The sequence below is a fragment of the Rhinatrema bivittatum genome, chromosome 1 (genome assembly GCF_901001135.1).
Source record: "Rhinatrema bivittatum chromosome 1, aRhiBiv1.1, whole genome shotgun sequence".
Lineage (NCBI taxonomy): Eukaryota > Metazoa > Chordata > Amphibia > Gymnophiona > Rhinatrematidae > Rhinatrema > Rhinatrema bivittatum.
In genome coordinates, this window is record NC_042615.1 from 25,300,434 (window position 1) to 25,326,194 (window position 25,761).

Consider the following 25,761-nt stretch of genomic DNA (forward strand, 5'->3'; position numbering starts at 1 on the left):
GACTTAGGTTAGCATACAATTCAGGCAGTGTTTGATTTTGCTCATATATATTTATTTTGGATATCCTGAAACCTGAATGCCTAGGTGTGTCCCAAGAGCTGGGTTAAGAATCCCTGGACTATACCAGGGATGACAGCAGGCTTCACCTCCTCTGGGACTCTAGGTTCCTGCCTGTTTTCTCCACAAAGATAGCAATGTGGGAAAGACCTGGACTGGATCAACCAGTCCCTGATGCCATTGTTGCAGCTGCTAATCCATCACCACAAGATGTTTCTTTTAATGTAGTCGAGCATGGAATGTGTGGATGAATACATAATCAGCAGAGGTCTGAATGAATATTAATTTGCCCTTGGCCGTAATCCCTGTGAAGCAGGCTGTGTATGCAGTTCTTTTTTGAGAAGACATACAAACTGCTTCTTAATAGAATTGTCAGGCACTAAGATAAGTACATACTTTGACAATATATTTTATGTGCAAACAATTTTTTTCCAAAAAAGTGATGGAGGATTTAGTAGATGATGTGATCCCTTGGTGCTTGTGTCTGATTACTGCCTGGGGCCCATTGTGAGCGAGAGGAAGTGGATTAAAGCATTTACAGCTCATTTAAATTTCTAGTACTGATCCTTGATAAATTAGATTTACTCTTTGGGTATACCTTTTTGTTTGATTCCGAAAGGGCCACATCTTGTGTCCTCCTTATCTTCCTATTCTGTGATTTTTTTATTTTAGGGGATACCCAATATACTAGAAACTTGATGCTAAACCTCTGCTGTGACTTGGATGCACTCACATCTGTTTCCCTTTAGGGAAGAAAGTGGTACCTGTGGATATATAACTATTGATTATGGTCTCAGTTACTGGTAACAGTTGTAGGGGTGCAAGATTGATACCTAAACCAATTACATTTGCTGATGTCAGAGTGCATAAGAGGAGTCTAATAATTACTGGACAAACCAGCATGGAAGGGGACCTGCAGTGCTATGTGTGGTTCTTAGACTTATGGCTATTGGATATCCTTAAGGGCTTCCCAAAATAGTCCCTACAGTCAGTCACATTTTCAGGATGTCCACAACGAATATGCATGAGATAAATTTGCATATATTAAGTCTCCATGATATGTAAATCTATCTCATGCATATTCATTGTGAATAACTTGATAACCCAATTGGCTGTGTGGGGTCCATAGAACAGGTTTGGGAAGCCCCATCTTAAAGGCTCATTACTGTAGTAGAAAATAAACCCAAAGTTTTGATAAAGGTTGCAAACTTTTATAAAATATGGAAAACATTTTACAGTATATGAAGAAAACCTATTTACAATATATCAAAATAAAATGGGACAGGGGTGGGGCAATCTAGGGAGCGAACTATTTACACAAAAAAGGCCCAGGGTCCTAGGAAGGCCAGGTGCTGCAGACTTAGGACTCTGGTTGATGTGGTAGGAGTGTAATGGCCATGAGCTGCACTGCCATGGTGAGGTGCTTCTGATGTCCCATCATACCGAGCAGACTCCTGATTTCTCTTATCTCCTCTACCAGCATCTGCATACCCTCCCCAAAAAGACTCTGAGACACAGGCTCATCACCTGGAGCGAGTGCTCTAGGCAGTGAGCCTGGCTGAGGAGCCTCTGACAGGGTAACAGGTGGGGGGATCTGGGCCTCCCTCAGCCAGCAAGGGCTGGCCAATCTGAGTCTCAGCATCCCTAGATATTTTGAGCAAGGAGGCCCTACTGGGATTTTTGTTTCTTCAGACCTGAGGCCCACTGGTTGTGGATGGAGGGGCTGAACTGCCACCTCTGGATCCCAGGGTGGTGGAGAAGGTGGGGAGGAGTGCCTTTTCCTCCCCAGCAGTGGCATTGGCTGGGGCTGGGAGAGGGGTTTAGGATCTCACTGCTATCTTCTTCCTCCTCCTCGGATGGTGACAAGGAGTTGTCACCTGTGAAGAGAAAAGCAAGTGTGTCATTTTATGTAATCGCATGCTTCAGTCGGTGATGTGAACAATCATACAATTAGAGGACGTTCCTTTTCTAGGAGAGGTGAAGACAAAGGAAAGTGCTGTAGCTATGGGGCACCCATGTGAAGATAAGTGGTGGCAAGGCCATACAATGATAGCTTTAATTACAAAAGCTTGATTCCAGCTGTATTTTACATGATGGTGCTTCGCTTGTGATATGGCCTTAGTTAGCCTGAGGTTGTAGTCACATAGCAAGGCGTGTATGGCCACTTAGTAGTATTGGATAAATGGCATATACTTTCATTGGGAATAAAGGTAGGAGTGGGTGCAAACAACCTGAAGCCAGCTAGGCTTGAGGACGCCTTCAAAGTAACGCTTCATGATAGTGCTGCCCGTGACCCAGAGACATGGCAAGATCCAAGTATGTGTGCATGAGGATTTGATTAAGCTCAAGGAACAAACGTGATGCATAGACCGCCCTTGTGAAAATCCCCCTGATGGTCATATATGTAACTTACCTCAAGCCTCATCCCACCTGGCTCACATCCAGTCCAGTCACCTTGGTTGCTTCTGGTGCAGTTCCTGGGCCACTTTCTTTAGATCCTCAATCTATACAGAGAAAAAAGTTTAGTGTGCAAGGTAGCTGTTAACTGTGACCTTCATATTGGTGTTCCACTGATGTCTTAAGAGACTTTGAGTCCTGGTGGCAGCACACCACTTCAAGGTGCATTAAGGGAGTGCAGCCAGGACTCAAAGTCCCTCAGAACAGGGGCATTCCATGAACTGCCATGGTACATTCATGAGGGAGCAAGCTGAGTAGTGCAACCAGTGTGCATGTTCCTTTCCACACAGTGTCTAGCTTTGGGATATTACAGGAACCAAAGGGCCAAATCTCTCCCTGCTGAAAGGAGAGACAATAGGTTTCTCTACTGTTGGGGCCATTACATCTATTAATTATCTCATGGGCAGGTCTAGCTCAGTAATTGCACCTTTACTATACTTGTGACTGTTGTCTTCCCTTGTCATCCATGCCAACTATTTCACTTTTGCCTTATCACATTGGCAACACATGTACATACATCATGTTAATGAAATGTACATCTGTTACTATAGCCTGACATACCCATTGACTCTTGCCCTATTTGTAGGTCCCTGCAAATCCTGTCCTGACCCCACCTCCCACTATCCACGTTCTGTGTGAATCTGAAGCTTCAGTTGAACAGGCTTTTGACCATCCTCTATGCCAGCTTGTTGCAGAAAACCCTGGGATGGTGAATAGTCTCCTTCATGCTCCACCATTAGTCGCCAAGTGATCGTTGTCCCTGGTGGTGAAGTTGAGTGGTGTGTGAATGCCAGCATTTCTTTAAAACCACATCCCTGAAGAACTGGAAGTTGTGCATCATGGAAGCGTGCAGGTGGATGGTCCGTGTAAATGTGCACGTAAACTACAAACCACAGGCAAATGTATGCAAAAGTCTAAGTGCAATATTAACATTAACGTTGTGTATTTTAGATTGTGCATATGGACTTGTGTACAATTGTTTGTTATCTGCCCTTTTTCTTGCAAAAAAATGTGATTAGAACGTATTTGTTAAAAATGCAATATACATAGTTAAATATCTTATTTTATGTGACTCCAAATAAGATAAGATACAAAAATACACCATAATGAATTTTATTTTACTGAACATAATCAAAAGATAAATCAAATCTAAGCACAGCTTTATGGTGGTAATGTGCTAACACTAACCTTTTGCAGTCCTCGTAATATCTTTGTGATTACCATCTGTTCTGGAATAGACAACGCAATGTGGCCTTTTCCCCTTGGCAAGTACAGTGATGTATACTTGGATTTTGTATTCCAGTGCAGTCTGTGCAGATCTGATTGACCATGTCAAATTATCGATATTTTGTAGCTTCGTTTGACCAGTTCATTAATCAGCCCTACTCTCCTATCTGAGTAAGGAACAGGTGGCATTTTTCTCAAGGTAATCTGCTGTTCCAAGCAGGATGATTTCTCATCCAAACAAAGCTGGTAGTTGCAATCAAATTGAAAAATCTTGCCATTGGCCACCTTTTATTTTGCATTTTTAAGTAATCATACATACTAAGTGACCAGGCCTTTGAAATAATAAGTGGCTCTTTACTCTCCAACTGCTGTAATGTCATAGTACACTGATAGCAGCATTACTGCTTTAGACTTCTGTACACACATGAAACTAAAGTGAGATCCCCATCAAAAACCAAGAATGGATGAAAAGGTCTCTCGATCAGGCTGAATTTTATTTGGCCATGTAGATCAGATTTTCATTTAGCAATTTTGCTGCTAGGTCTGTGTTGGTGATAGTGATCTACATTTCTTTTCTGGTTTTTACCAGTGCCTGACAAGAATTTATATAACATGGCTTCCTGTTTGTGCTATTCTTCTCTAGCTTGTCTGCCCACGTAATCATCCACATTTGGGGGAGGGGGTATAATGTTGCCACATCACAACACTACCAAATCTTGACACCATATTTTGAGCGTTTGCTGATCATATACTGTCTAAAGCACGGGTGAGAGAAAACTGATGTGAGTGATCCGGAAGGAGAAGCACCCTAGCTGTCTAGCCTTGATGCTTTGAAGATGCAAGCTCAGGAACATAGTGATATCACTGTAAGCATACCATTGCTAAGCCATACGTCTGATGGGGGATGGACTGGGGAGATGAATTGTTTCCCCTGTGATGGGCCTGGTCAGGGAGCCATTTACTCTGCAGTAGAACTGAATATGGGAGGAGCCACTGCAGTGTTCTACAACCCAAAAAGAGCTGCCACCTTCAGACCCCAACTGAGAGGAGATTCAGATCACAACTGTTGCACCCACAAGTGAAAAGTGGTGAAGTAGGGGAGGGGAATGGGAAAAGAGGCCAGGGAAAATGAGGAGGTAGAGAAAGGAGATTAAAGGCAAATGCAAATAAGCAAAACATGAGAAAATAGAGGAGCAAATTAAGAACAAATAAAAATAGAGAGAAAAATAGGAAAATATTGTGAAAAAAAGTTGGACAAGGTGGGATGGAGTATTTCTCAGCTCCTAAACTATTTGGCTAGCAGCTAAATTTTTCTGAAAAAATTTCCAGCCTTTACTATTTGTCTGGTATGTATTTAACATTTATTTAATATTTATATATCACTTCACTGATTAAAAAAAAAAAATCATTCGAAGTGGTATACAGCCTATTACAAATAAATACATTTAGTTTATTGTAAACCGATATGATGTCTCCTACTAATGTCGGTATAAAAAAGTTCATAAATACAAATTAAAACACATTCATAATAAAAATTAAAATTAAAATCACAAAACATTAATAAACTCAATCTAAATAAAAAAATAAAACAATCATACCCAGAGATCTCACTCTTCATTCTTACTCATTAATAGTCATCAGGTGTTAAGAGATGGAGACATAAATCAGGTTTTCAACTTTCTTCTAAACTTTTTTAGGTCTATTTCCTCCCTTAGTTATGTTTCTGGGTTTGTTTGGGTATGGAACGTGTTTCTGTATTTGTTGTGCTTGTTCTGTGTGTAGCCTATATTTCTGTGTGCAATGCAATCTGTTCATCTGGGCATTGTTCTATAACTGTCAGTGGTGTGTGTCTGTACTCTCTGGGCATTGTGTCTGTCTAGGTGTAGTATGTCTCTCTTTTGCCCGGCTGGGCTTTAAATCTGTGCTCTGTGCGGCGCCATCTCTCTCTTTCTTCGATCGCGGCTGTAACCGCTGGGGAGGGCTTGCGCGATCGGCGCCAAGCCCCGCCGGGGGAAGGTCAGTAAAGCACGCTCCCCACCCGGACAGCCTCAGCGCCGACAGCGCGACCAGGCCAAAACGAAAAACTTAAGAAAAAAAGAAAAATCGCACCGAGACAGGCTAAACCCCGCCCACCAGCCAGCACCGCCAATCAGAGCTTGCCCGGCTGGGCTTTAAATCTGTGCTCTGTGCGGCACCGCGTGCCGAGCGTTGCGCACCAAAGGAGCGCAACAAAGGGGCAGGCCCCTTTGTGCGCCTCTTCGTGCAGCCCCGAGGGAGCCCCGAGCAGAACCCACTGCCTACAGTACTGCTCAACAGATTAACTAACTTCGAGTCCTCTTCTTCAACCAAGCCCCGCCGACCAGACAGAGAAGATATCAAATGTTTGGAGAGGAAGTTGGTTGAGCAGGACTGTATCTCCTGGTTTTAGCCAAGATTCGGTGATGGCACATAGATCTGGTTGCTCATCAACGAGATAGTCATAGAGTAGGTGGGATTTTTTCGTTAGGGATTGGGCGTTCAATAGGGTTATTGAGAATAAGGTAAGACCAAGAAGTTGGTTTAGTGGAGAGAGCATAATTTTTTTGTCGTGTTTGTATATCCAAAGGTGCGACTTGTTTATTTGGAGAGTATCTCCTGCTTTTGTATATGATTGGAATAGCATTGGGTCTCATTATTGTTGAAAGAATAGGAAGGCTGTGATGGGAGGTGAAGAGTAAAAGAGAGTGTTTAGTAGATGTACCGAGGCAAAGTATCTGGCAGTTAGAGAGGTGGTTCAGCAGTAAGACTTCTGTGTGAAAAGAATCTGGGGCTTTTCTTGGGGCTGTATGAAGAGGCGTACTCGTGGCAGGCCCCTATGTTGTGGGAGAGCCTTGACTTTAAGGGCTCTTACCTGGTTGTTTGATATTGTTTCTTGGCTTCCCTTCCTGAGCTTTTTGACTTTGGTGCTGCGTTGTCTGCATATCTCACCAGTACGCTCAATGCACCAAGGCATTGTGTGCACTTGACGCTCAATACACTGAAGCCTACGTTTCATCAATGTACCTCGAGGCTTCCACACTGGCCGCACAGTGCATTCCATTCTCTGCATGACCCCATAATGCACAGTGTAAGAATATTACCCATCCCTGATACAGTTTGATGCTTGCATCGATGCAACATCCTTGCTCTGCGCTGAATTGCTCATTGCAACTCATTAAATCAGTCACATTCTTCCAAAGCATCCAGCACTCTATCAAAGCTATCACACATCAGGCTGCTGTACCAACACAATATGCAGCCCATCCTAGATCTGCAGCAGGAGTCAGTTATCTCTACCCCTCCAATAACGAGTCCTCGCTCTATCCAGATTACTGGCTGAGAGTTCGTTTGGAAACGATGATGTGTTCCATAGTTCCACTCATCTCCAACAAACCTCCCATTCAAATGCAGGAACTTATCCTGGTCTCTGAAGATGCTCCTTCACTAACCCATGTCATCAGTCACTGGACCAGATTGTAGGTTTGGTGAGTAGTTTCTTTGCCTCTTTGACCAAGGAGTCAGAAGGCACTATCCAGCTTCTCCTTTCCACTATTACTGCGGTGATTTCTCAGATGGGAGTCCCAAACTCACCTATAGGTGTGAACGTATCATCGGAATCCTTAATTTGGTGTTCATCAACCCACTCTTGCAGCGAAGTCCAGTTGGTCTGAGGTAGTGAGTCAGGGAGTATCCCCTCAAGGGCACTGGAAGTACCTCCCAGTTCACCCTTTTCAACTCTGGAGTTCTGGATAAGTGAACTCATGTCATTAGGTTCAGAAAAAGATTATATTGGTATACCTTTTGATCTGATTTCAGATCCCCCAGATCACACTTCGCCCCTAGAGGACCTGACATATTCCAGATTTGTGGAAAAGATAGTATCAATGCTTGGTGTCTCTGTTCTTAACAGAGACCCTTACTGAGAACTCCTTGGTCTTCAAATTCTGAACACCCATTCAGAACCAGCAACCTTTCAGTCCTCAACATATTACAAATGAGAATGTGGGAAACACTTTCAATCATTCCTACAGCTAGGAAGCTTAATCTCAAATACATGTGTCCATGTGTCACACCAGTCTGTACTGGTTTGAATTTGCTATGAAAAAGAACAAACAAAAAAAAGGAATCAAATTCACCTCCACGAAAGATCAGACTTGACAGCTTTGGCATGAAGGTCTTTCAAAGCTGCATGCTCAATTCTACATGGTGCAATAGTTCCACAACTGCATTTAGAAGCTTAAAGCCTTTTCTATATCCTATGAATAGTGGTAATTATTATCTGCAACCACAGAAGGTCTCATTTACTTTTTCCCATCTATGAATCATTTGATTATTTCATGTTCCTCCTCAGCCTTAATCAGGGCTTGACATATGGTGTGGCTTAGAGTGAGCAGCATATGTGAAGATGTCCATGATAGGTTGGCAGACTTCCCTTGTTTAGATTACTGTCTATTTGGTGAAAAGCTCAGAGAAACACTCAAAGGATCAGAATGTGGCAGTACAATCTTTCTCAACTGCTCCCAAACCGCCATCTACATCAAGGCGTTCCTTCTTCACATGCAAACGGCCATGCTTCCACTGATTTCCCAACCGGTCTTTTCAACAATACCATCTGCCTTTTCCGGCCCAGTGTCAGCAGCCGCTTCTGGCCAGATCTTGACGACGAGAATGCTTCTGGCCTAAGAACATGCAACATGCCCAACCCAGACCTGAGCCTAATTTTTGATTCCCCCCACTTAATCTGTTCCTTCAGCACACAGGGTTGTTAAGTTACGGGCTCTAGTAACTTATCAACCTGATACCAAATTTCATCATGATAGGATAGTTCTGTATTCCCATCCTAAGTTCTTTCCTGTTGTGTTGTCTGAATACCAACATTTTTTTTCCCAGAGCACACATCCACAAGGTGAACAAGCACTGCTCAGTTTGGACTGCGAGAGAGAGCCTTGTCCTTCTACATGAAGTCCATGGAAAGTCCACTCAGCTTTTTGATTAATTTGACACCAACAAACTGGGGATTGTTGCAAAATGGACATTATCTAATTAGCAAAAAGACTGCATCTCTCTCTGTTTTACCTGGGTAGGAGGCCTTCGAGGTGTGGCCCCAGGAAGACTGTCTTCCACCTGAGGAGATACTAGCCTCTGCCACCTCAATCCCGTCAGCAGCCGGAGGGGTCCTTGTAGCTGCACAAGGCAACAGAAGGCCCCAAAGCCTCAGCCAGCACCTCAGTCAACTTTGAGGAAGGGAGCAAGGTCAAGACTATTGTACTCATTGCGACAGACCTTCCGGTCCTTGCCGCCATTCACAGAGAAAACAAATTAAACCTATTGAGTGCCCCACTAAAATCCCTGATACCATTTTGGAGACCAGTAGCATATCAGGAAGTGTTTTTATCAGAGCTCTTTTTAACAACCAGAGTGGTTGAGTCATTCCACCAGGGCAGAGAGGGCAGGGATTTTACTCCCGGTACTTCCTGATTCCACAGAAAAAAGGACTCTGTCCCATCCTAGACCTAAGGGCCTTGAACAAATTTCTATAACGGGAAACATTCAAGATGATTTCCCTGGGCACCCTGATTCCTTTCTTGTAAAAAGGGGATTGCTATATTCTCTCTATATAAAAAATTCATATATCTGCATCATAACCTTCCTCAGCCACCGGAAGTATCTAGTATTTATGGTAGAAGAACAGCACTAACATTACCACATGCTGCTGTTTGGGCTAGCCTCTGCCCTGTGGGTTTTTACCAAGTACCTGACCGTGGTGGCAGTGTACCTTTGCAGGCTTTGAGTTCATTTTCCCATGTCTTACGATTGGCTGGTCAAGAGCACCTCTCAGACAGGAGCTGAATGTTCTGTGCACTCGACCATCCAGGTATTGGAGTTGCTAGGGTTCGTCATCAACTACCCGAAGCCTCATCTCAGCCCATCACTTTAATTGAACTTCATAGGAGCCCTGCTAGACATGGCTCAGTCCATGGCCACCTTGCTGTGGCAACAGGTCATCACCCTGATGTTCATCACTGTGGAGATTCAACAGAGCCAGCAGGTATTAATATGGCACATGCTGACACTGTTGGCTGCCACAGCACATTACTCCCTTGGCATGCATGGACATGTGAAGTGCCCTATGGACCTTGCAATCCCAGTGGTTTCAAGTCACTCAGGAGCTTCAGGACAGCACAAGTCACACCATCCCTCAGGGACTCCTTGTCCTGGTGGCAAGAAACTTCCAATCTGGATCAGGGGGGAAGGGGTATCCTTCCAAATTCCTCAGGTTCAAATTGTCCTAACCATGGATGCATCCACTCAGTGCCCAAGGACACTGGTCCGCCCAGGAATGTGACTGCCAAATCGACTTCCTGGAGCTCTGGGCTTTCTCAGAGATTGGCTGTTCAACAAAATAGTGTTGATCCAGACAGACAACCAAGTGGCGTTGTACTATGTCAACAAGTAGGGAGGTATGGGCTCTTACCTCCTGTGGCAAGAGATGATCCAGATATGATCTTGGGCCCTCTCCCACAGGATGTGGTTCAGAGCGATGTATCTGGCTGGCAAAGAGGGAGCCACCCCTTCAGACCCTATGAATGGTCTGTGGTCCAAGGGGTTTCAAATCAGATCTTCCACCTCTGGGGAAACCTGGATGTGGATCTGTTTGCGACACCCCCCCCCCCCCTTGGAATCAGAAGGTTCCTCTGTTCTGCTGTGGGTACCCTTCCTGATGCAAAGACTTCGTTGAAGCTCAGAGAGGACAAGGGGACTAGAGAGAGGCAGAAACAAGGTTTTTACAAGTCAGCATGCTTAAAGCTATGGACATTAGCTCACAATAAGAGCGCACTGAATATTTTAAATATAAAAGAAAAATATAAAGTAAAATACGAAATATGAAGTGGTATTCAACTTATTAAAATACAATTAAAACGGTGCAGTACACTCTTGGTGGTGAGTTTTATACTGTACCAGACAAACTTTGACCAATTTCCACATCAACATTTCCCCTAATCTTTTCTGTTTTGGTTGTAAGTTGGGGATTGTTTCTGAGGCTGGTTTTGTTAAATGGCAGTCACTTGTACACAGGGTTAGTGAGCTCCAGGCCTTAGTGACTTACCACCTTACACTACGTTTTTTCATAATAGGGTAGTTTTGCGCAAGCACCCTAAGTTCCTGCTGAAGGTGGTGTCTGCCTTCCATCTTCCATTGTCCTGCCAACGGTTTCTCCCAGGCCCCATTTGCACCAAGGCAAACAACCCTGCATGGTTTGAACTGCAAGAGAGCCTTAACCTTATCCTTCTATCTGGAGCAGACAGAAGTCCACAGACCAGGGCTTCCCAAACCTGTCCTGGGGACCCCACAGCCAGTCGGGTTTTCAGGATCTCCACAATGAATATGTAAGAGATACATTTGCATATATGGAATCTACATGATCTGTAAATTTATCTCATGCTTATTTATTGTGGAGATCCTGAAAACCTGACTGGCTTGAGGGGTTCTCAGGACAGGTTTGGGAAGCCCTGCAATAGATAGTCCACCCAGCTTTTTTTTTTGACTAGATCGGGCTGGGGATTTCCATTGCCAAGGAGATGCTTTCCACTTACCTAGCAGACTGCATCTCCTTTTGTTATGCCCAGGCCAGATTGATCTGGGGTGGGGGGGGGGGGGGGGGTCACTTACTGTGTTCGAGCCATGGCAGCAAAGGCCCGCTTGCGAGCAGTCCCCATGGAGGAGATCTTTAGAGCTGTGATGTGGAGTTCTAGCCACTCATTCACATCACATTACTGTTTGGATAGGGATGGCAGATGCAACAGCAGGTTTGGCCAGTCTGTCCTTTGAAACTTGTTTGAAGTTTAGAACTCAACTTTATTCCCACCTAGTGCCCATTCTTTCTGTTCAGGCTGCTCCCTTAACATTCTCTGAGGACAAGCAAGATGATAGTCCTCCTACATAGGTGACGACATCAGATGTAGCTCAGTCTGGGGCTTTGATCTCAAAGACTGTAGACCTTTCAAGCATGCCCTACTGAGCAGCTGTGGTTTTCACCCTCTCCCCTAGGAGAGTCCCTCAGTCTTCTTTTTTTCCCCCCACCGAATTCAGCTTTGCTGTCTTCTCACATTTTTTGAAATTGATTTTTTTCTAGAGCTGCAGATGTTTTTCTTTCCTTTACCTTACAGTAGTTTTATTTTCCTTTTTTCCTCTTTCCACTGTCTGCCAACTGCATGGCAGCCCTTAGTCACTGTGCAGCCTGGCAGAGTCTAATACTATCCCCTATTAAATAAACTGTGCCAGCAGTTTAGTATTTGTGTCCTCTGCTTGCTCTGTTTGTTTTTGTACCTTTGTCAGGTGCTGGTGATCCCTGTAGGCGGCTGAGCCTGGATGAGTTCTTCCTGGGCAGCAGTTCCAATGTTTCACCAGTCGATCGACATCGACAGTGAAGAGATCGAGGACCACACAGTTCCTGTGGGGGAGAGAGCACATCCTCCCCACATTCAAAGCAACTAGTCTCCATGGTCAGGAACCCTGGAAGACACTGCCTCCCCTCCTGCTTGCCTGTAATAGCAGTGCAGTCTTCTTGTGAGAGGGTGAGCAGGAGCCTGGGTAAGCAGCTTGCTGCTGCATCTTCGCTGCCATGTCCATATCAGTTGCCCGTCCCCATCTGTGACCAGTGCACCGATGATCTGACACACACATGTCGGAACCGTGTCAGGGACCAGGACTGCCATTGCCATGCGGTCATCCTTGATGCCATCGTACCAGGGCACCCTCTATGCCATAAGGGCTATGTGCGCCAGTAAGAGCAAGCGCGCTTCAAGTGTAGTGTCTGAGCCTTCTGTACCATAGGTGTCTGTGTGGGCCATAGAGACTCCATGCGCCAAAAGAACAGCATCTACCTTAGCATCATCAAGCACCTTGGACCTTGATGCAGCGGAATAGCAGCACCGACCTCTAGTTAGGGGACCAGGAATGCCATCGAGCCCCATGGTCTCCCTCAATGCCATCGAAGTGTGTGGCCACCCTCTATGCTGTGGTGGCCATTGATGCCATCGTGGTGCAGGGCTGCTTTCTGTGCTGTGATGCCCCTCAGATGTGTTGGCCAGCTTTGCCGAGCACCATCGACCAGGCACTGGGATCGCCACTGAGCACCCTCGAGGCCTTCAATTGCTGGGGCTTCTGAGAACCCTCGAGTGCCCATGGATGCCTATCTTGAGGGCCCTGAGCCACTGGTATCGGGGGGGGGGGGGGGGGCATTGGAGAGCCCCGCCTGGCTACGTGCACCCTTGGTGCTAATGAGTGCTAGGGTTGCTGTCGAGGCTATTGTTAGCCATATCCACTAGAGGGAGGGTGCCATTGCGCTCACAGCATTGATGCTCTCGGACATATAGGTGAGCTGAGGGGAACTGTCAATGATGCCAGAAGTCATCTGTTCCTTTGGACACCGATGAGGCATGTTGGGGCTGCAGAGCCTCTGCCTGCAGGCAGCCTTAGCATCCTGTGTTCCACAGGGCCATCAGTGCCTTAGGGCACAGGGATCTCTGTCTATACCACTGGGCTGTCAATGTCCGCTGGCGCCTAGGGTACCTGCATGACACTACAGCAGAGCACCATGGGCACCATCTGTCGCCATGGACTTTGTAGCCATTCCATGAGGGAAACGGCAGTGAGCCATTTCCGATGCAATTTCAAGGGCTGTGTTAAACCTCTTGGAGTGTTATCAGGTACTGGGGTACCATGGGGGCGAAGCCATAGAATGCCACCCACCACCATGCCATAATCAGAGCCCCAGTGGTACTGGGGCACTGTTGTCACACTGTTCCTATTCACTCCATTGGGCGTTAGTGAGACAGTGGAGCGCAGCTTACGCATTGGGTACAGCAGGAGTCATCTACTCTAAGTGCCTCGGGCACTGCCAGGCGGCATTCCCTCTGTCGGTGCAGTATACAGCCATGACAGGGTTCTGCCATCATTGCGTCAAGGAATCAGCCTCCACATCTGTTCTGTACGATAAGGTGCTTGGGAGCACTGGCAAGGAAGGCGCCATCACATACTATGGGGCCGATGCAATACATTTGCGTAGAAAGCGGATGCTGAACAGTCAGTGCCCGCTCTCTCAACGTGCCCCCAAGGGGGGTGCCATGCAATATTTAAATTAGGGGGTCGCTTGCGCGACCCTAGCACATCCATGCTAATGAGAACCCAATCTGTTTTCGTGATTTGGCCGTCCGCCGGCAAGGAAAACAGATGCAGAGTTTATTGGCATTATTTTTCCTTACCGGCGGACGGCATTCTGGAAAATCAACTCCGGGTTTATCAGCGTCGGTTTTCATGACTCTGCTGTCCATCAGTAAGGAAAACCGACGCTAAGGGTTCAGGAAGCGAATGCTTGTCAGTCGAGTGCTGTTTCCTGAAAAATTAAAGAAACAAATATTAAGTAGGCGGCAGAACAGAAAAGCAGTTTTTTTTCTGCTTTTCTGTACTTGTTTTTGATGCGCTCAGCTATTAACGCCTGCTCCTGGCAGGCATTAATTATTAAGTTAATTATTAAATTAATTATTATTAAGTTAATTATTAGATTCACTCCACGTTGGACCCACGTTGAATAGGCGCTAATCCCCTTATTGCATTAGGGGATTGATTAGCGCCTATTCTACCCGCGTCCGACTGCAGGTTAACAGTGCGCTGGGCATCGGCCCCTAAGTGATTGCTTTTTGACAGCACGCAGCCACCAACTCTAGCAGGTTATGCTCAGTCCTTGTGCCAAGGGATTCTACCCTTAAGCACGGTGAGTGGGTTCTTAGGTGTGCTGCCATCCGTAGGATGGGATACCACTGTATGAGTACTGGTCAGCATGCCTTTACAACAGAGGGCACTATTCTTCCACTTGTCCTCTACTGCAGTGATTTTCAACCTTTTTCCCCATCGTGAAACACCTGATGGACAGTGCTCACATGTGACGCAGCACTCACAACAATCCACAGCTAATCTAAAAAAAAAAAAAAGCCTCAATATTACTTTTAAGAATGACACAAGGGAAATTTGAGTACTCTCTCTGAACAGAAATAACACAAATTTTTGTACAAGCTGCATTTTCAATCCCCTGTGGGGCCACCAACCTTTTTTTCTTCTGCTGTCACTCTCTGGCCCAGCGGGGAAGATTAGAATTGGTTATCACTCGCCCGGAAGAGAGAGAATTGACGTTTCTCGCTGGGCTCCGGCAGCAATGGAGGATAAGAACTGTGTCCTACTGGGCCCAGTGGGTGAAGAAGTCTGCCTTGTGAACCGTACAGCCTTGTGCATCCTTCCCTCCCTGCACAATTAAAACTTATGCATGTATAATAGATTTTATATGAAAAATGACATAAGTACAGTGAGGTAAAAAAGAAAATCACAACAGGTATTATATTTACATGCACTATTGTGGTGCCAAACAGAAAACCCTGCAAAAAAGTAAAAAAAAACAAAAATAAAAAAGATTCAGAATCCATATGGCATCAGGCCTATTGATACATGTTCAGTGTGAGCTTAGCACTCACAAGGAAAAGAATTATAACAGTGCCAGCATGCAAACAGTAACAACCCTACTTATGAAAAGGTAGAAGTGCTAATATTACACCAGGCCCTAAAATACCAAAACACGTCATATTAGGAAGATAGAACAGGCCAGGCTGCTATAGATCCCTTCACAGAAACTACACACTGGCAGGGTCATACATACAGAATGCAGACAGACCCTCACCAAATACAGAATAAAAAGAGCATACTGAAAATATGAATAGAAATATGTAGACAAAAACTGAACTGGAAACCACAACAGCACAACAATGGAAAAATGAATAGTAATAAAATCATGCTAATAAAAAAAAAAAAGTACATATTTCATAACAGCTAAAAGAATAGAATAACATCTAATAATTAAAAACTCATAAAAATGTTCCAAACAGCAGACACAAATATCCAATAATTAAAACTAATAAGGATAAAAAAAAAAATCCCCTGCTCTCCATACCTGGGAACATTTGAGTTCATGGAGTCCTGAGATTGTCTTGGATTAGCAAGAGGAGAGGAGGAGGGTTGTTGCTCAAACTTTCTCTTCTCTTTCATATATACTTTCTCCCTCATTCTCAGATGCTCAGTCTCACACAAACACACAGGCTGGCTCTTGCTCACTGTTGCGCGTGCATACGCACACTCAGGCTGTCTCACTCTCTCACGTGCTCAGGCACACAAGCACACACTCTCAGGCTGTCTCACTCTCACGTGCTCAGTGTCACACAGGCTGTCTCTTATTCTCACATGCTCAGTCTCACACAGACACATAGGTTCTCTCTCATGCTCAGTCTCACACAGGCGTACACACACACAATGTTTCAACTTCTTCCAGAAGCACAAGTGACAGCAGCAGCAGCTTGAAGCTTCAGCCTGTCCTCCAGCACCTGTGGCCGAAGGGACATGCTCTTTCTTGGGGCTGCGGGGACTGATGCTGTGCCTCTTCAAATTTGGCTCGCACGGGTCCACTTCACTTCCTTTTCTAGGCCGTGCCAATAAGCCATACCGCCCGCTCAGCCCCGATCCCCAAGTCTTCTTTCTGGGTGCCCACTTAGTACTGCAATTAGTTCTGTTGCTTGCGTTCCGCCCGGGCTTGAAAATACCGGCAGCCCGGGCAGAGGAGGAGATCTTTGCATTATGCTGGAGCAGAAGAGGGGGAGGGAAGAGGAGCCGCATCAATGGGAGACCAAGGAGCACAGTATTGTGGCTGCGGACGTGGCGACACTAGCTTGTGCTTTGCGACACAGTGCTGTTGCGACACACTGGCTGAGAATCACTGCTCTATGTATGGGGGTGTGTTTCCTTGTGGCGAGCACTATAGGTTGTGCGCCACAGCCACAGGACTGACCTAAGACTGTGTTCCTGATCAAATCCCTATGGGAGTGGATACTAGGAGGGTAGTGTCGGTAGTCTTTCCCTTCCTCAGAAAAAGACTGTCTTTCGACCCCCTTCCGTGTTAGAAATCCCCTTTGTAGGTAAGCCGATTGGGCTCCGTCCCTTGCAGATTTGGCGCCGAACTGGAGCCTCGATTCTTTTCAATCTGTGCGTCTCATTGTAGGCCAGGGCCCAAGGTACAGCCGCAGTGGTCATTGAACTGTTTTTGCTGGGGTCCCTCCGTAGATTACCATGGTGACCTACTCCATCTGAGGGTGGCCACAAGTGGCAGATTTGATAGCTTCTGAGCCTCAGCGGTCAGTGACTGTAACCAAACTCTTACCTAGAGAGTTGGAAGGCTTTTCAGGATCAGTAGGCCCTGATTCCCTTTGCTTTCCTGTCCCCTGTGGAAGGGAAGATACGACCGGGTTTCCAGGGCAATCCTTATGCCCCCACCCCCCCCCTCCCCCGATGCCTGGTTGTCCACTCCTCATTCTCCATTTCTTGGAGAAATAATGTTGCTGCTTCTGACTGGCAGTTGCTCTCTGTTCCTCGCGGGATCTGAGAGCAAGTCGAGTGGTAGCACTCTCCTTCAGTCGTCCTAAGGCACAGCGGGTCTATTTCACAAGGGAGCCCTTCCAGATTTGGTCTCCCTGAGAGTCTCATCTTCAAAGTAGTTTCCCAGTGAAGTTTAGGGGTTTCTCCTATCCAGGAGTCACCTTTGACACCTACTGAGCTCAATGGGGCATTTTTCATGGAGGGCCACTATTGTCAGTCATTCTTGCCTGCGGGACTCTACCTTAGTGAGGAGGGTTGTAGTCCATCTAATTGACAAGTATTCCTTTCAACCTATCGTCATTTCCATGGCTGAGGGACCCCGCAACAGAGGTGCTACTCTTTGGTTGCAGTGGCTTGCAAGCTGTGCTTCCCCATTTTAGGGATAACCCTTTCAGCGGACAAGAGAGTCCTGGTTCATGCAACGGTTGTTCCATTTACTGGACTGCAAACTTCCTTGGAGGAAGTATATGTAATCATGGCTGAGGTATTAATATCTAAGCCAGGTTGGTGGACAGTCTGTTCTGAGATCACACTGACCCTGCCCTGGTACTGTTAGGTGAAGAAATCCTGTTCTACAGGGGTTTTTGCACTTGACACCCTGGCTTCCTGTCTCTTGATGGAGTGTTTCTGGATTTCTTCCCTAGGGGATTTGCTCTGTTTCAGCAGTTCTAAGCAGGCTGAGGGCTCTATCTTGGTGGGTAACTCCCCTACTGACATCAACAGTGAGTTATTTGCTTGGGGCTGAGATATGCAACCTGCCTCCTTGTGTTCTTCACTTCTTCTGACTTTAGTTGTAATGTCGAGGGGAAGGGAAGAAAAGCTTGGGCAATCGTGGTATGTCTTAGTGTATACTTGCAGGGAAATAATACATCACTTTTCCCCTATATTTTCACCAAGTTCTGGTCAGTACTGCCATTAGCTTTTCTCACTTCACTGGGTTGTCCAAAGTGCCTTCTTGCTCACCTGAACTATCCTGTAGACAGGGTGGATAGCCCTGCCCTTGACGGGGTGCATTGTGGATGAGCTTCAGGCCTAACATCTCCCTGCATGGGGGTTTGGGCTAGCAATCTCATGCAGGAATTGCCTTTCATCCCCTGAAATTCTTGATGCTGTCCTGCGTGGTCAGCTATGTCTGGTACTTTGGCATGTAGGGTTTGTCACAGACTCTGCTGCTGTTGCTGATTTATTCTTCCGAGTGTTGCTTGAGTTTTTCTGCCCATTGTGCCTATCACCCAAACATGGGGCACACTTCTGCAAATGCATTCTGTCCTTCAGATGCCAGTGGACTGCGGTTTCTTTCTAGAAAGCTTTCAGGCCCCAGTTGGTTTTTCAGTTGTCTTGTAACACCGAAGGAAACTGTGGTCTTCATCCAAGATTTCTTCTCTTGTTTACATCTCTAGACTTTTTCCTGTATCCAAGAGGTTCTAGACCTACTGTCAGGGTTTACTGATCCGAAACCCTGCTTTTAATGTTTTCCATGATGCGGAGTATGCTTCTTGCTGGCATTCGCATCGTTCGTATCATTCCCCTGCCTTAAGCGCCTCTGCTAAGTATTGGGATTTTGTATCTGTCTTTTCTATGGATTTATCTTTAAAGAAGCCAGCTGTTTTTTCCTCCTAGACCCCTATGTGGGTCGGCTGCCTCACAGGCAAAAGGCAGAGAGGTGGTGCTTTCAGCACTGTGCAGTTTCCCACTTTGATCTGCTCAGATAGCCTATAGCTCAGGAATCACCCATGTGTGAGGACGACTACCATCCTGTGTCCTCGAAGTAAATAAAATTGATGACTTGTAACAGGTGTTCTCAGAGGACAGCAGGATCATTAGCCCTGACATAACCTACCCGTCTCCCGTGGGAGTTGGTTTCTCCATGTATGAGTTATATCATGGACTGAAGGACTCTGGGTGATAACTGCAGCTGCACATGCTCAGTAGGGCATGTTTGAAAGCTCTAGAATATTTGAGGTTAAAGTTACGGACCAGGCTCCATCTGATGTCACCCATGTGTGAGGACTAACATCCTGCTGTCCTTGGAGAACACCTGTTACAGGAGAGCAACTCTGTCAAACCTTGTGCTTATTGACACCTGTTTTGTTGGTCCCCTTTTTGTTGGGGGCTGCCTATAGATAGCGATTCACCCATGTGAGGACTGCCATCCTGCTTGTCCTCTGAGAAAGCAGTTACTTACCTGTAACAGGTGTTCTCAGAGGACAGCAGGATGGCAGTCCTCACAAGACCTGCTTGCCTCCCCATGAAGTTGGGCCTCCAATGTATTATTTATTTAAAGTCTTTTCTATACCGTCGCTAAGTTATATACCATCGCAACGGTTTACAAGTAGGCACATAAGTTTGGAGTAAGCGTACTATAGTATATTCTAACAGGTGCCATTAAGTTTCGGTTACATTAAATCATAAAAATACATACAAATGTTTAGTGATGTAGGTTCTGGCCAGGTGTACCTAGAAGGTACTATTACAGGTCAAAAAAAATCACATTTACTGTGCTATATTATTACATTCATTGTGTACTCAATTTGTTAAAATATTGTAATGCACATTTATGCGAATAGTGCTGTGTGCCAGTGCTCTTCTGTTTATTCCAGTGTATTTTCTATTCTCCGGTCTCTTTATAAAAGACTTGTTTAAAAAGCCATGTCTTTAGACATCTCTTGAATGTTTTGGGGTCTCTCTGTAATCTGGTCTCCAAAGGCATTGTGTTCCAGAGTGTGGGTCCTGCTAAAGACAATGCCCTTTCTCTTACCTGGGTTAGTCTCGCTGTCTTGACTGAGGGAATGGTTAAGAGAGCACGTGTACCCGTAGTGCAGTGTTTAGCCAGTCCGCTTTTTCATCATGTATTAGTTTATATATGGTGCACAGTGTTTTGTATTTTATTCTTTGTTCTATGGGTAGCCAGTGAAGTTTGGTCAGAGTTTGTTATATGGTCTCTTCTTCTTTTTCCAGTTAGTATTCTCGCTGCTGTGTTTTGTAGAATTTGAAGTGGTCTTATTGTTGTATTTGGGAGTCCTAGAAAAAGTGCATTACAGTAATCTGTACTGGCGAAAACTAGTGCCTGAAGCACTGTTCTGAAATCTGCAGGAGTTGGTAACTGTTTAAGTTTTCTGAGGATCATGAGTTTAGCATAGCCTACTTTTACATTTAGCGCGATATGTGTTTTAGATTAATGTCGGGGTCCATTATTATTCCAAGGTTCCTTACTTTTTCCGCTAATTCTATTTTCTGGTTGTTTTTGAGTATAATTGGGGTTTAAATGATTTCGATATTCTTTCTAAGTGTAGAAATTCCTTTTTTTTCAATATTGATCACTAGTTCCATTCGGTTTAATAGTTGTTTTATGATGTCTAGGTACATGTTAGCTAGGTTTAATGTTTTTTCTATTGTGTCGTCGATTGGTAGAGTTAATTGAATATCATCTGCATAGATGTAATGTATGATTCCTAATCCTGCTAGTAGATGGTATTATGGAAGCATAATGTGGGTTTGTTCCTTAATACTAAACATTTATGCGTATTTTGATGATTTAATGTAACCGAAACTTAATGGCACCTGTTAGAATGTACTATAGTACGCTTACTCCAACATTACTTATGTGCCTACATGTAAACCGTTGTGATGGTATATATCTTAGCGACTGTATAGAAAAGACTTTAAATAAATAAAATATTTTCTTCTTAATTTTCCATTTATAAGACTAAGGGAACTCCTCATAGATGCATGGTATATTGCATGCCAGAGCATGCTCAGAGAGGCTCAGTCAGAGTTCTAGAAAATTTGACATAAGTTTTTCGTGCCAGGCTCCATCAGATGATATCACCCATGTGAGGATTGACATCCTGCTATTCTCGAACACCTGTTACAGGTAAGCAACTCTGCTTAACACACGCATTAAAACCACAAACTAAAAACAATACACAGTCATCCTGCTAACTGCCAACCCCACAAATACTCCCCAGTTTACAGAGCCATCCTTCTCCATCAATGACTCCTATCCCCCCACCCTGCCATTCCAACCCTCTCTCTATTCTTAAAATGGAATAAGTGAGCTTTAATCAGCATCCACAATTTTAAATATGATTCACTTATCAGAGCAGGCTGCAGTTGTAAACATGTTTGGAGTCATGGCTAGATCTAAATTTGCAACCACAAGAAACCGCTAACTTCTCTCACTGGGAAGCCTTGAGTAATTGACCAACCACTTTAAGCAACAAATATTGTGAGCCATTAGACTACATGCAACAAAGTCACTTGGCAATTTAAATTTTGCCCTCTAGCTATAGGAAGCCAGTACAGTGAGGAAAGCAAAGGAGATAGGTACTCTTTCCTAGTTTTCCCACACACTGTTTGAAACAACTGCAGCTTCTTTACCAGGTAGCCTGGCAACCCAACCAACAAACTATTATAGTAGTCTAAGGTCCCCATAACTAATGCTATTTCTACAATCTTTACTGCAGCATTATCTAGGAATGGCTTTAACTGACTTTCTTTTTAACTGCATATGCCTTTTTTTTTTTTTTTAACAAGTTTGACCTACATAAGCTTCCATAGAGAAAGCGGATTCAAGAGTTACTCCAAGACTTTACTTAATATATAACCACTTCATTCTCTCCCACGCTAGGTTATCAAAGGTCTCTCAGAAATGCTTCTCACACACAAAATCCTTTTGTTTTATTCAGTACTAACTGGCTACTTCATAACCATATCAAATATTTATCCAAACAGGCATTCAGTCAGCCTATTACCTTCTCCAGTTCTCGTTCAGTTGAGATCAGAAATTGGATGTCATCGGCATAGATATACCCCTAATTCCTGAAAAAGACCTACCAAAGGCTGCATAAAAATTGGCTTTCGACTTAACGTGGGATTGGCTTAGAAAGTCCTTGGCTCGGCCGGCTGGAGAGCCATGTATTTAGTTGACAATGTAAGACCTGGTTCTGATTAGCTTCTCTCAAGTAGAGGTGGAGCAAGAACCACAGACTAGGTGGCACAATGTTCAATGTTCCAAAGATTGTTTTCTTCTGATGTATAGGCTTGGGAGATGCCATGATCAGGCGGTATTTTTTCAGTGAGCACAGATTTCGAGCAAGGTGATACCTTCTCACTTTTTCTGTCAGATAAGTGGAGCCAATTCCTTCCATTGTTTTGATGGTGAGGGAGGATTTTCAGTTTGGATAGAAAAAGGGAAGCAGTGAAGTGAGAGCCAGTAATGGTTTTGTCGCTAGTGTTTTGTAGTGCCTGAAGTTTAAGTATTGTTTGATGTAGACTGACAAATGGTTAATAGTCTGTGAGATGGTACTCTGCATGACATTTTTTTTAAATGTTGGAGGCAGGGGCGTGATTGTTTTACAATGCGGAGATGCCAAAAGGTTTTCTGAGTTACTGCTGTTTGGCTTTCAATGGTGAGGGCAGCGTTAAATGAATCCTGTCCTTTTAGCTTCTTGCTGTGGATGTAGGGTAATGTGATCAAGAAGTAAGTAGATGAAGAATGCTGCCCACCAATAGGATCTCATTTTTCTGGTTGAGTTCAGTTTGATCGTTACTCTTTTGAGGCACTGTTGTGCTTTCCCATACGTCCAGTTCTGGAAGGAGTATCAGTATATCGGTGTAAATGTATACTCTGAAGCTTCTGATGATAGTGAGTAAAGGGGTTGGAGGTGTACATTGAAGAGAGTGGGGTATAATGGGGTACCAGGATTTTAGAGGTTGATATAACATAAGCTATTCCCTGGTATCTGCCCGTGTTCTCGTGACAAAGTGTCAGCAGGTCGTCCCTGAACATTGACAGATGTAGATGGGGTTTTTTTTTATGTATGTATGTGTGAACACAAGTGTGTGTTTGTGTATGTGTTTCCCAGAGAGTAGTAGGTTCCATTAGTTCAGTTTGATACAGTATTATATTGAACTGAGTTAGTTTTATCTTCCTGAACTGTTTATGCACCACAAATGCTCAATGTACCTGGAATAGATTAAATGAGCATATAATAGCTGTACTAATAGCTTTTCTCATAGGTAATTATCTGTTTTAATCAGGAAATATATTTCACTAATTTACAGTGTGTACTCTGTAAACTAATCTGTGTTGGTTTTAACTTAAGTTGGAGAGAGTTGAGATATATATATAGAGATATATAGATATAAACACACACACTACTTTGTGTACTGGAATGGATGAGCACATTATTTCTCAGAGACCACTTTTATTTTCATTTTGGAGTTTAAGTTCAAGCTTGAATATGTGTTTCTGGGAATAAAATTACGTGTTCAAGACCAGATATTTTCTGAATATCAGCAGAAAGCCAGTAAAAATGGGTTACCTTTGCTCCCAATTAAAGCTGAAATATCCAGAGTCCAGAAGTCTGGCATGGTGGCTTGGTAGATCAGTTAGCTAATGCATTGGCCTTCTTCACAAGAGGAACACAAGTTCAATTTGCAGCCTGGCTGTAAATGCTTAGATCTGAATTGTTGCACTAATGCATCATTTTTTTTTTAATACCTGTCTGTCAAGCCAGACTAAAGGGTCACTCTGTGACATGCATAATGGTTCCCTTAAAGTGGTATGGAAAGCTAAGTTCTGATTTTGTTGGAGCTTCTAGACCTTTCTTCTTATGTTCTCAGAAACAAAAGGGATACCTAGACATTTCAGCAATACTGAAACCTGTGATTCTTTGCCTCATTCACGCGCACATACTTTTTAAAGGCATCTTTAAGGAGCTGCTGGTTTAAAAAAAAAAAAATAGGACACATGGTCAACATATGAAGCTTATTCACAGAGTATCATAGCAAAGACACGATACCCATAGAAATGTATTCCAGAAATAAGACACATCCTACATTTTAATAGCCAGATAGCTGTATGCTAGGATATTTGTTACCCTGCATGTACTATAAATTTAAAAAAAAAAAAAAGGTTGTCGGTACTGTTGCTGTGTGTTTTTTCTCAACTGTTTTTTCCATTTGATTCCTTTCTGCAGCACGGAAAAGGATATGCTAGTCAATTCTACAGGACTTACCTGAAGCAGCATGATTTGCACAAATGTCAACCAACAAAAAGCATCAACTTTTCAACTTCATTATCTTGGCCACCCAGTTCTGTGTAAGGACAGATGGACAATACAGGCAGAGACTTCTTGGCCAACAAATGGGGACCTAAGTGCTCTCAGCAGGACTGAGAAATGAGTTGGAAGGTGCGGAACTGTAGAAACTTCAGAGGTGACGGATACTGCCTCTCTGATCAGTGTGTGCCTGTTTACAGCACTAAATATCTTTCTCTCTCCAAAATGTCACTGAGCCCTTTAGATGTTTCTATTCACCAGAAGCCAATTGTGCAGATAAAGAGAAATATGTGCATTATAAATGCAATATCACTGTTTTAAACGTGACTGTTTTATATTATTATTTTTCTTTTTTGTGTGTGTGATTGTGTTCTGCCCTCCAAACTTATTCCAACTTTACAAGAGAGATTGTGTCCATGTTCTTTTCACCAGTGGGCCAGACAAATGTCGTTTAATCCGGAGACCCACAAAATATTAGACATTCTGTAGTTTATACACCGTGTTGCGAAGTGTTTACTGTACTATTTCAAAGCTTCTAAATAAATATAAAATATATATTATATATAATTTTCTGAAAAATTGGTACAATTTAGTTGATTTATAAATGAATTCACATGGTCTATATGATACACTATGAGACGGCAATTCAGGGTCCCAAGGTTATACATGGTAAAATAAATAAATAAAAGGAACATTACTAGTATTTTCCAGTTTCATATTTCGTTCAACCCTATATATCCTTGTTAGAAATGATACAAGCTACAACAATTTGTTAAAACGTTGTACAGAATTGTTCAATGCCAAAGAGACAACTGTTAACATGACCAGATTGAGCGCTATGTACTATCAAAAGTATATTTCAACCTCCATTATTTTCTGTGGCTTTTGATTTTACTATCACGTAAAGAAAGTTTTATATAGGATCTATAAATTCACCTGTATATGTTGTTAAAAACAGCACTAGGTATCTGTACAGTTTGCAATGTAAGATATGTAACAGAAGATTACTATTTTAAGAAACTGCCCCGAGCTATAGGACTTACACGTACCTTTCTTTAGCATAGTTTTGTGGAAACTTAAAATCTATATCTCTCTATATATCTATAATATATATATATAATCTTCTAATCCTGGCTAGAAATGTTTTTGATAGAGGACAGATCATAAAACATTGTTTTCCAATCCATTTTGTACACTACAGAGATTTGGAGTTAGGAACATGGCACATTATTAAACACATCAATATTATTTGTGTCTGATAATAATTTTTTTTATTTAAACTGTTATCTCCAAAATGTTTTTTTATGAAAATGAAACAACTATTTAAGATTACAATCCTCAAAGTAAAACAAATATATACCTTTAGTTTTATGGCATCAGTTTGCATTTAATTGGCAAATTACTAAAACTAATGATTTGTTCATTTTTTTTCTATAATTTAATGTATGTTGCAATATTTTAACTTTGA

General features: G+C 43.6%; 1 protein-coding gene across 2 annotated transcripts in view; it reads left to right on the forward strand.

The window, feature by feature from the left end:
* PCDH10 (protocadherin 10) overlaps window positions 1-25,541 on the forward strand; it is a 105,943-nt gene extending 80,402 nt beyond the window's left edge. For both annotated transcript variants that reach the window (XM_029592711.1, XM_029592750.1), the window contains exon 6: window positions 24,213-25,541. In XM_029592711.1, the coding sequence (XP_029448571.1) occupies window positions 24,213-24,232 (20 nt within the window). In that variant the 3' untranslated portion in view covers window positions 24,233-25,541. The remainder of the gene's footprint in view (window positions 1-24,212) is intronic.
* Window positions 25,542-25,761: the final 220 nt, after the last annotated feature.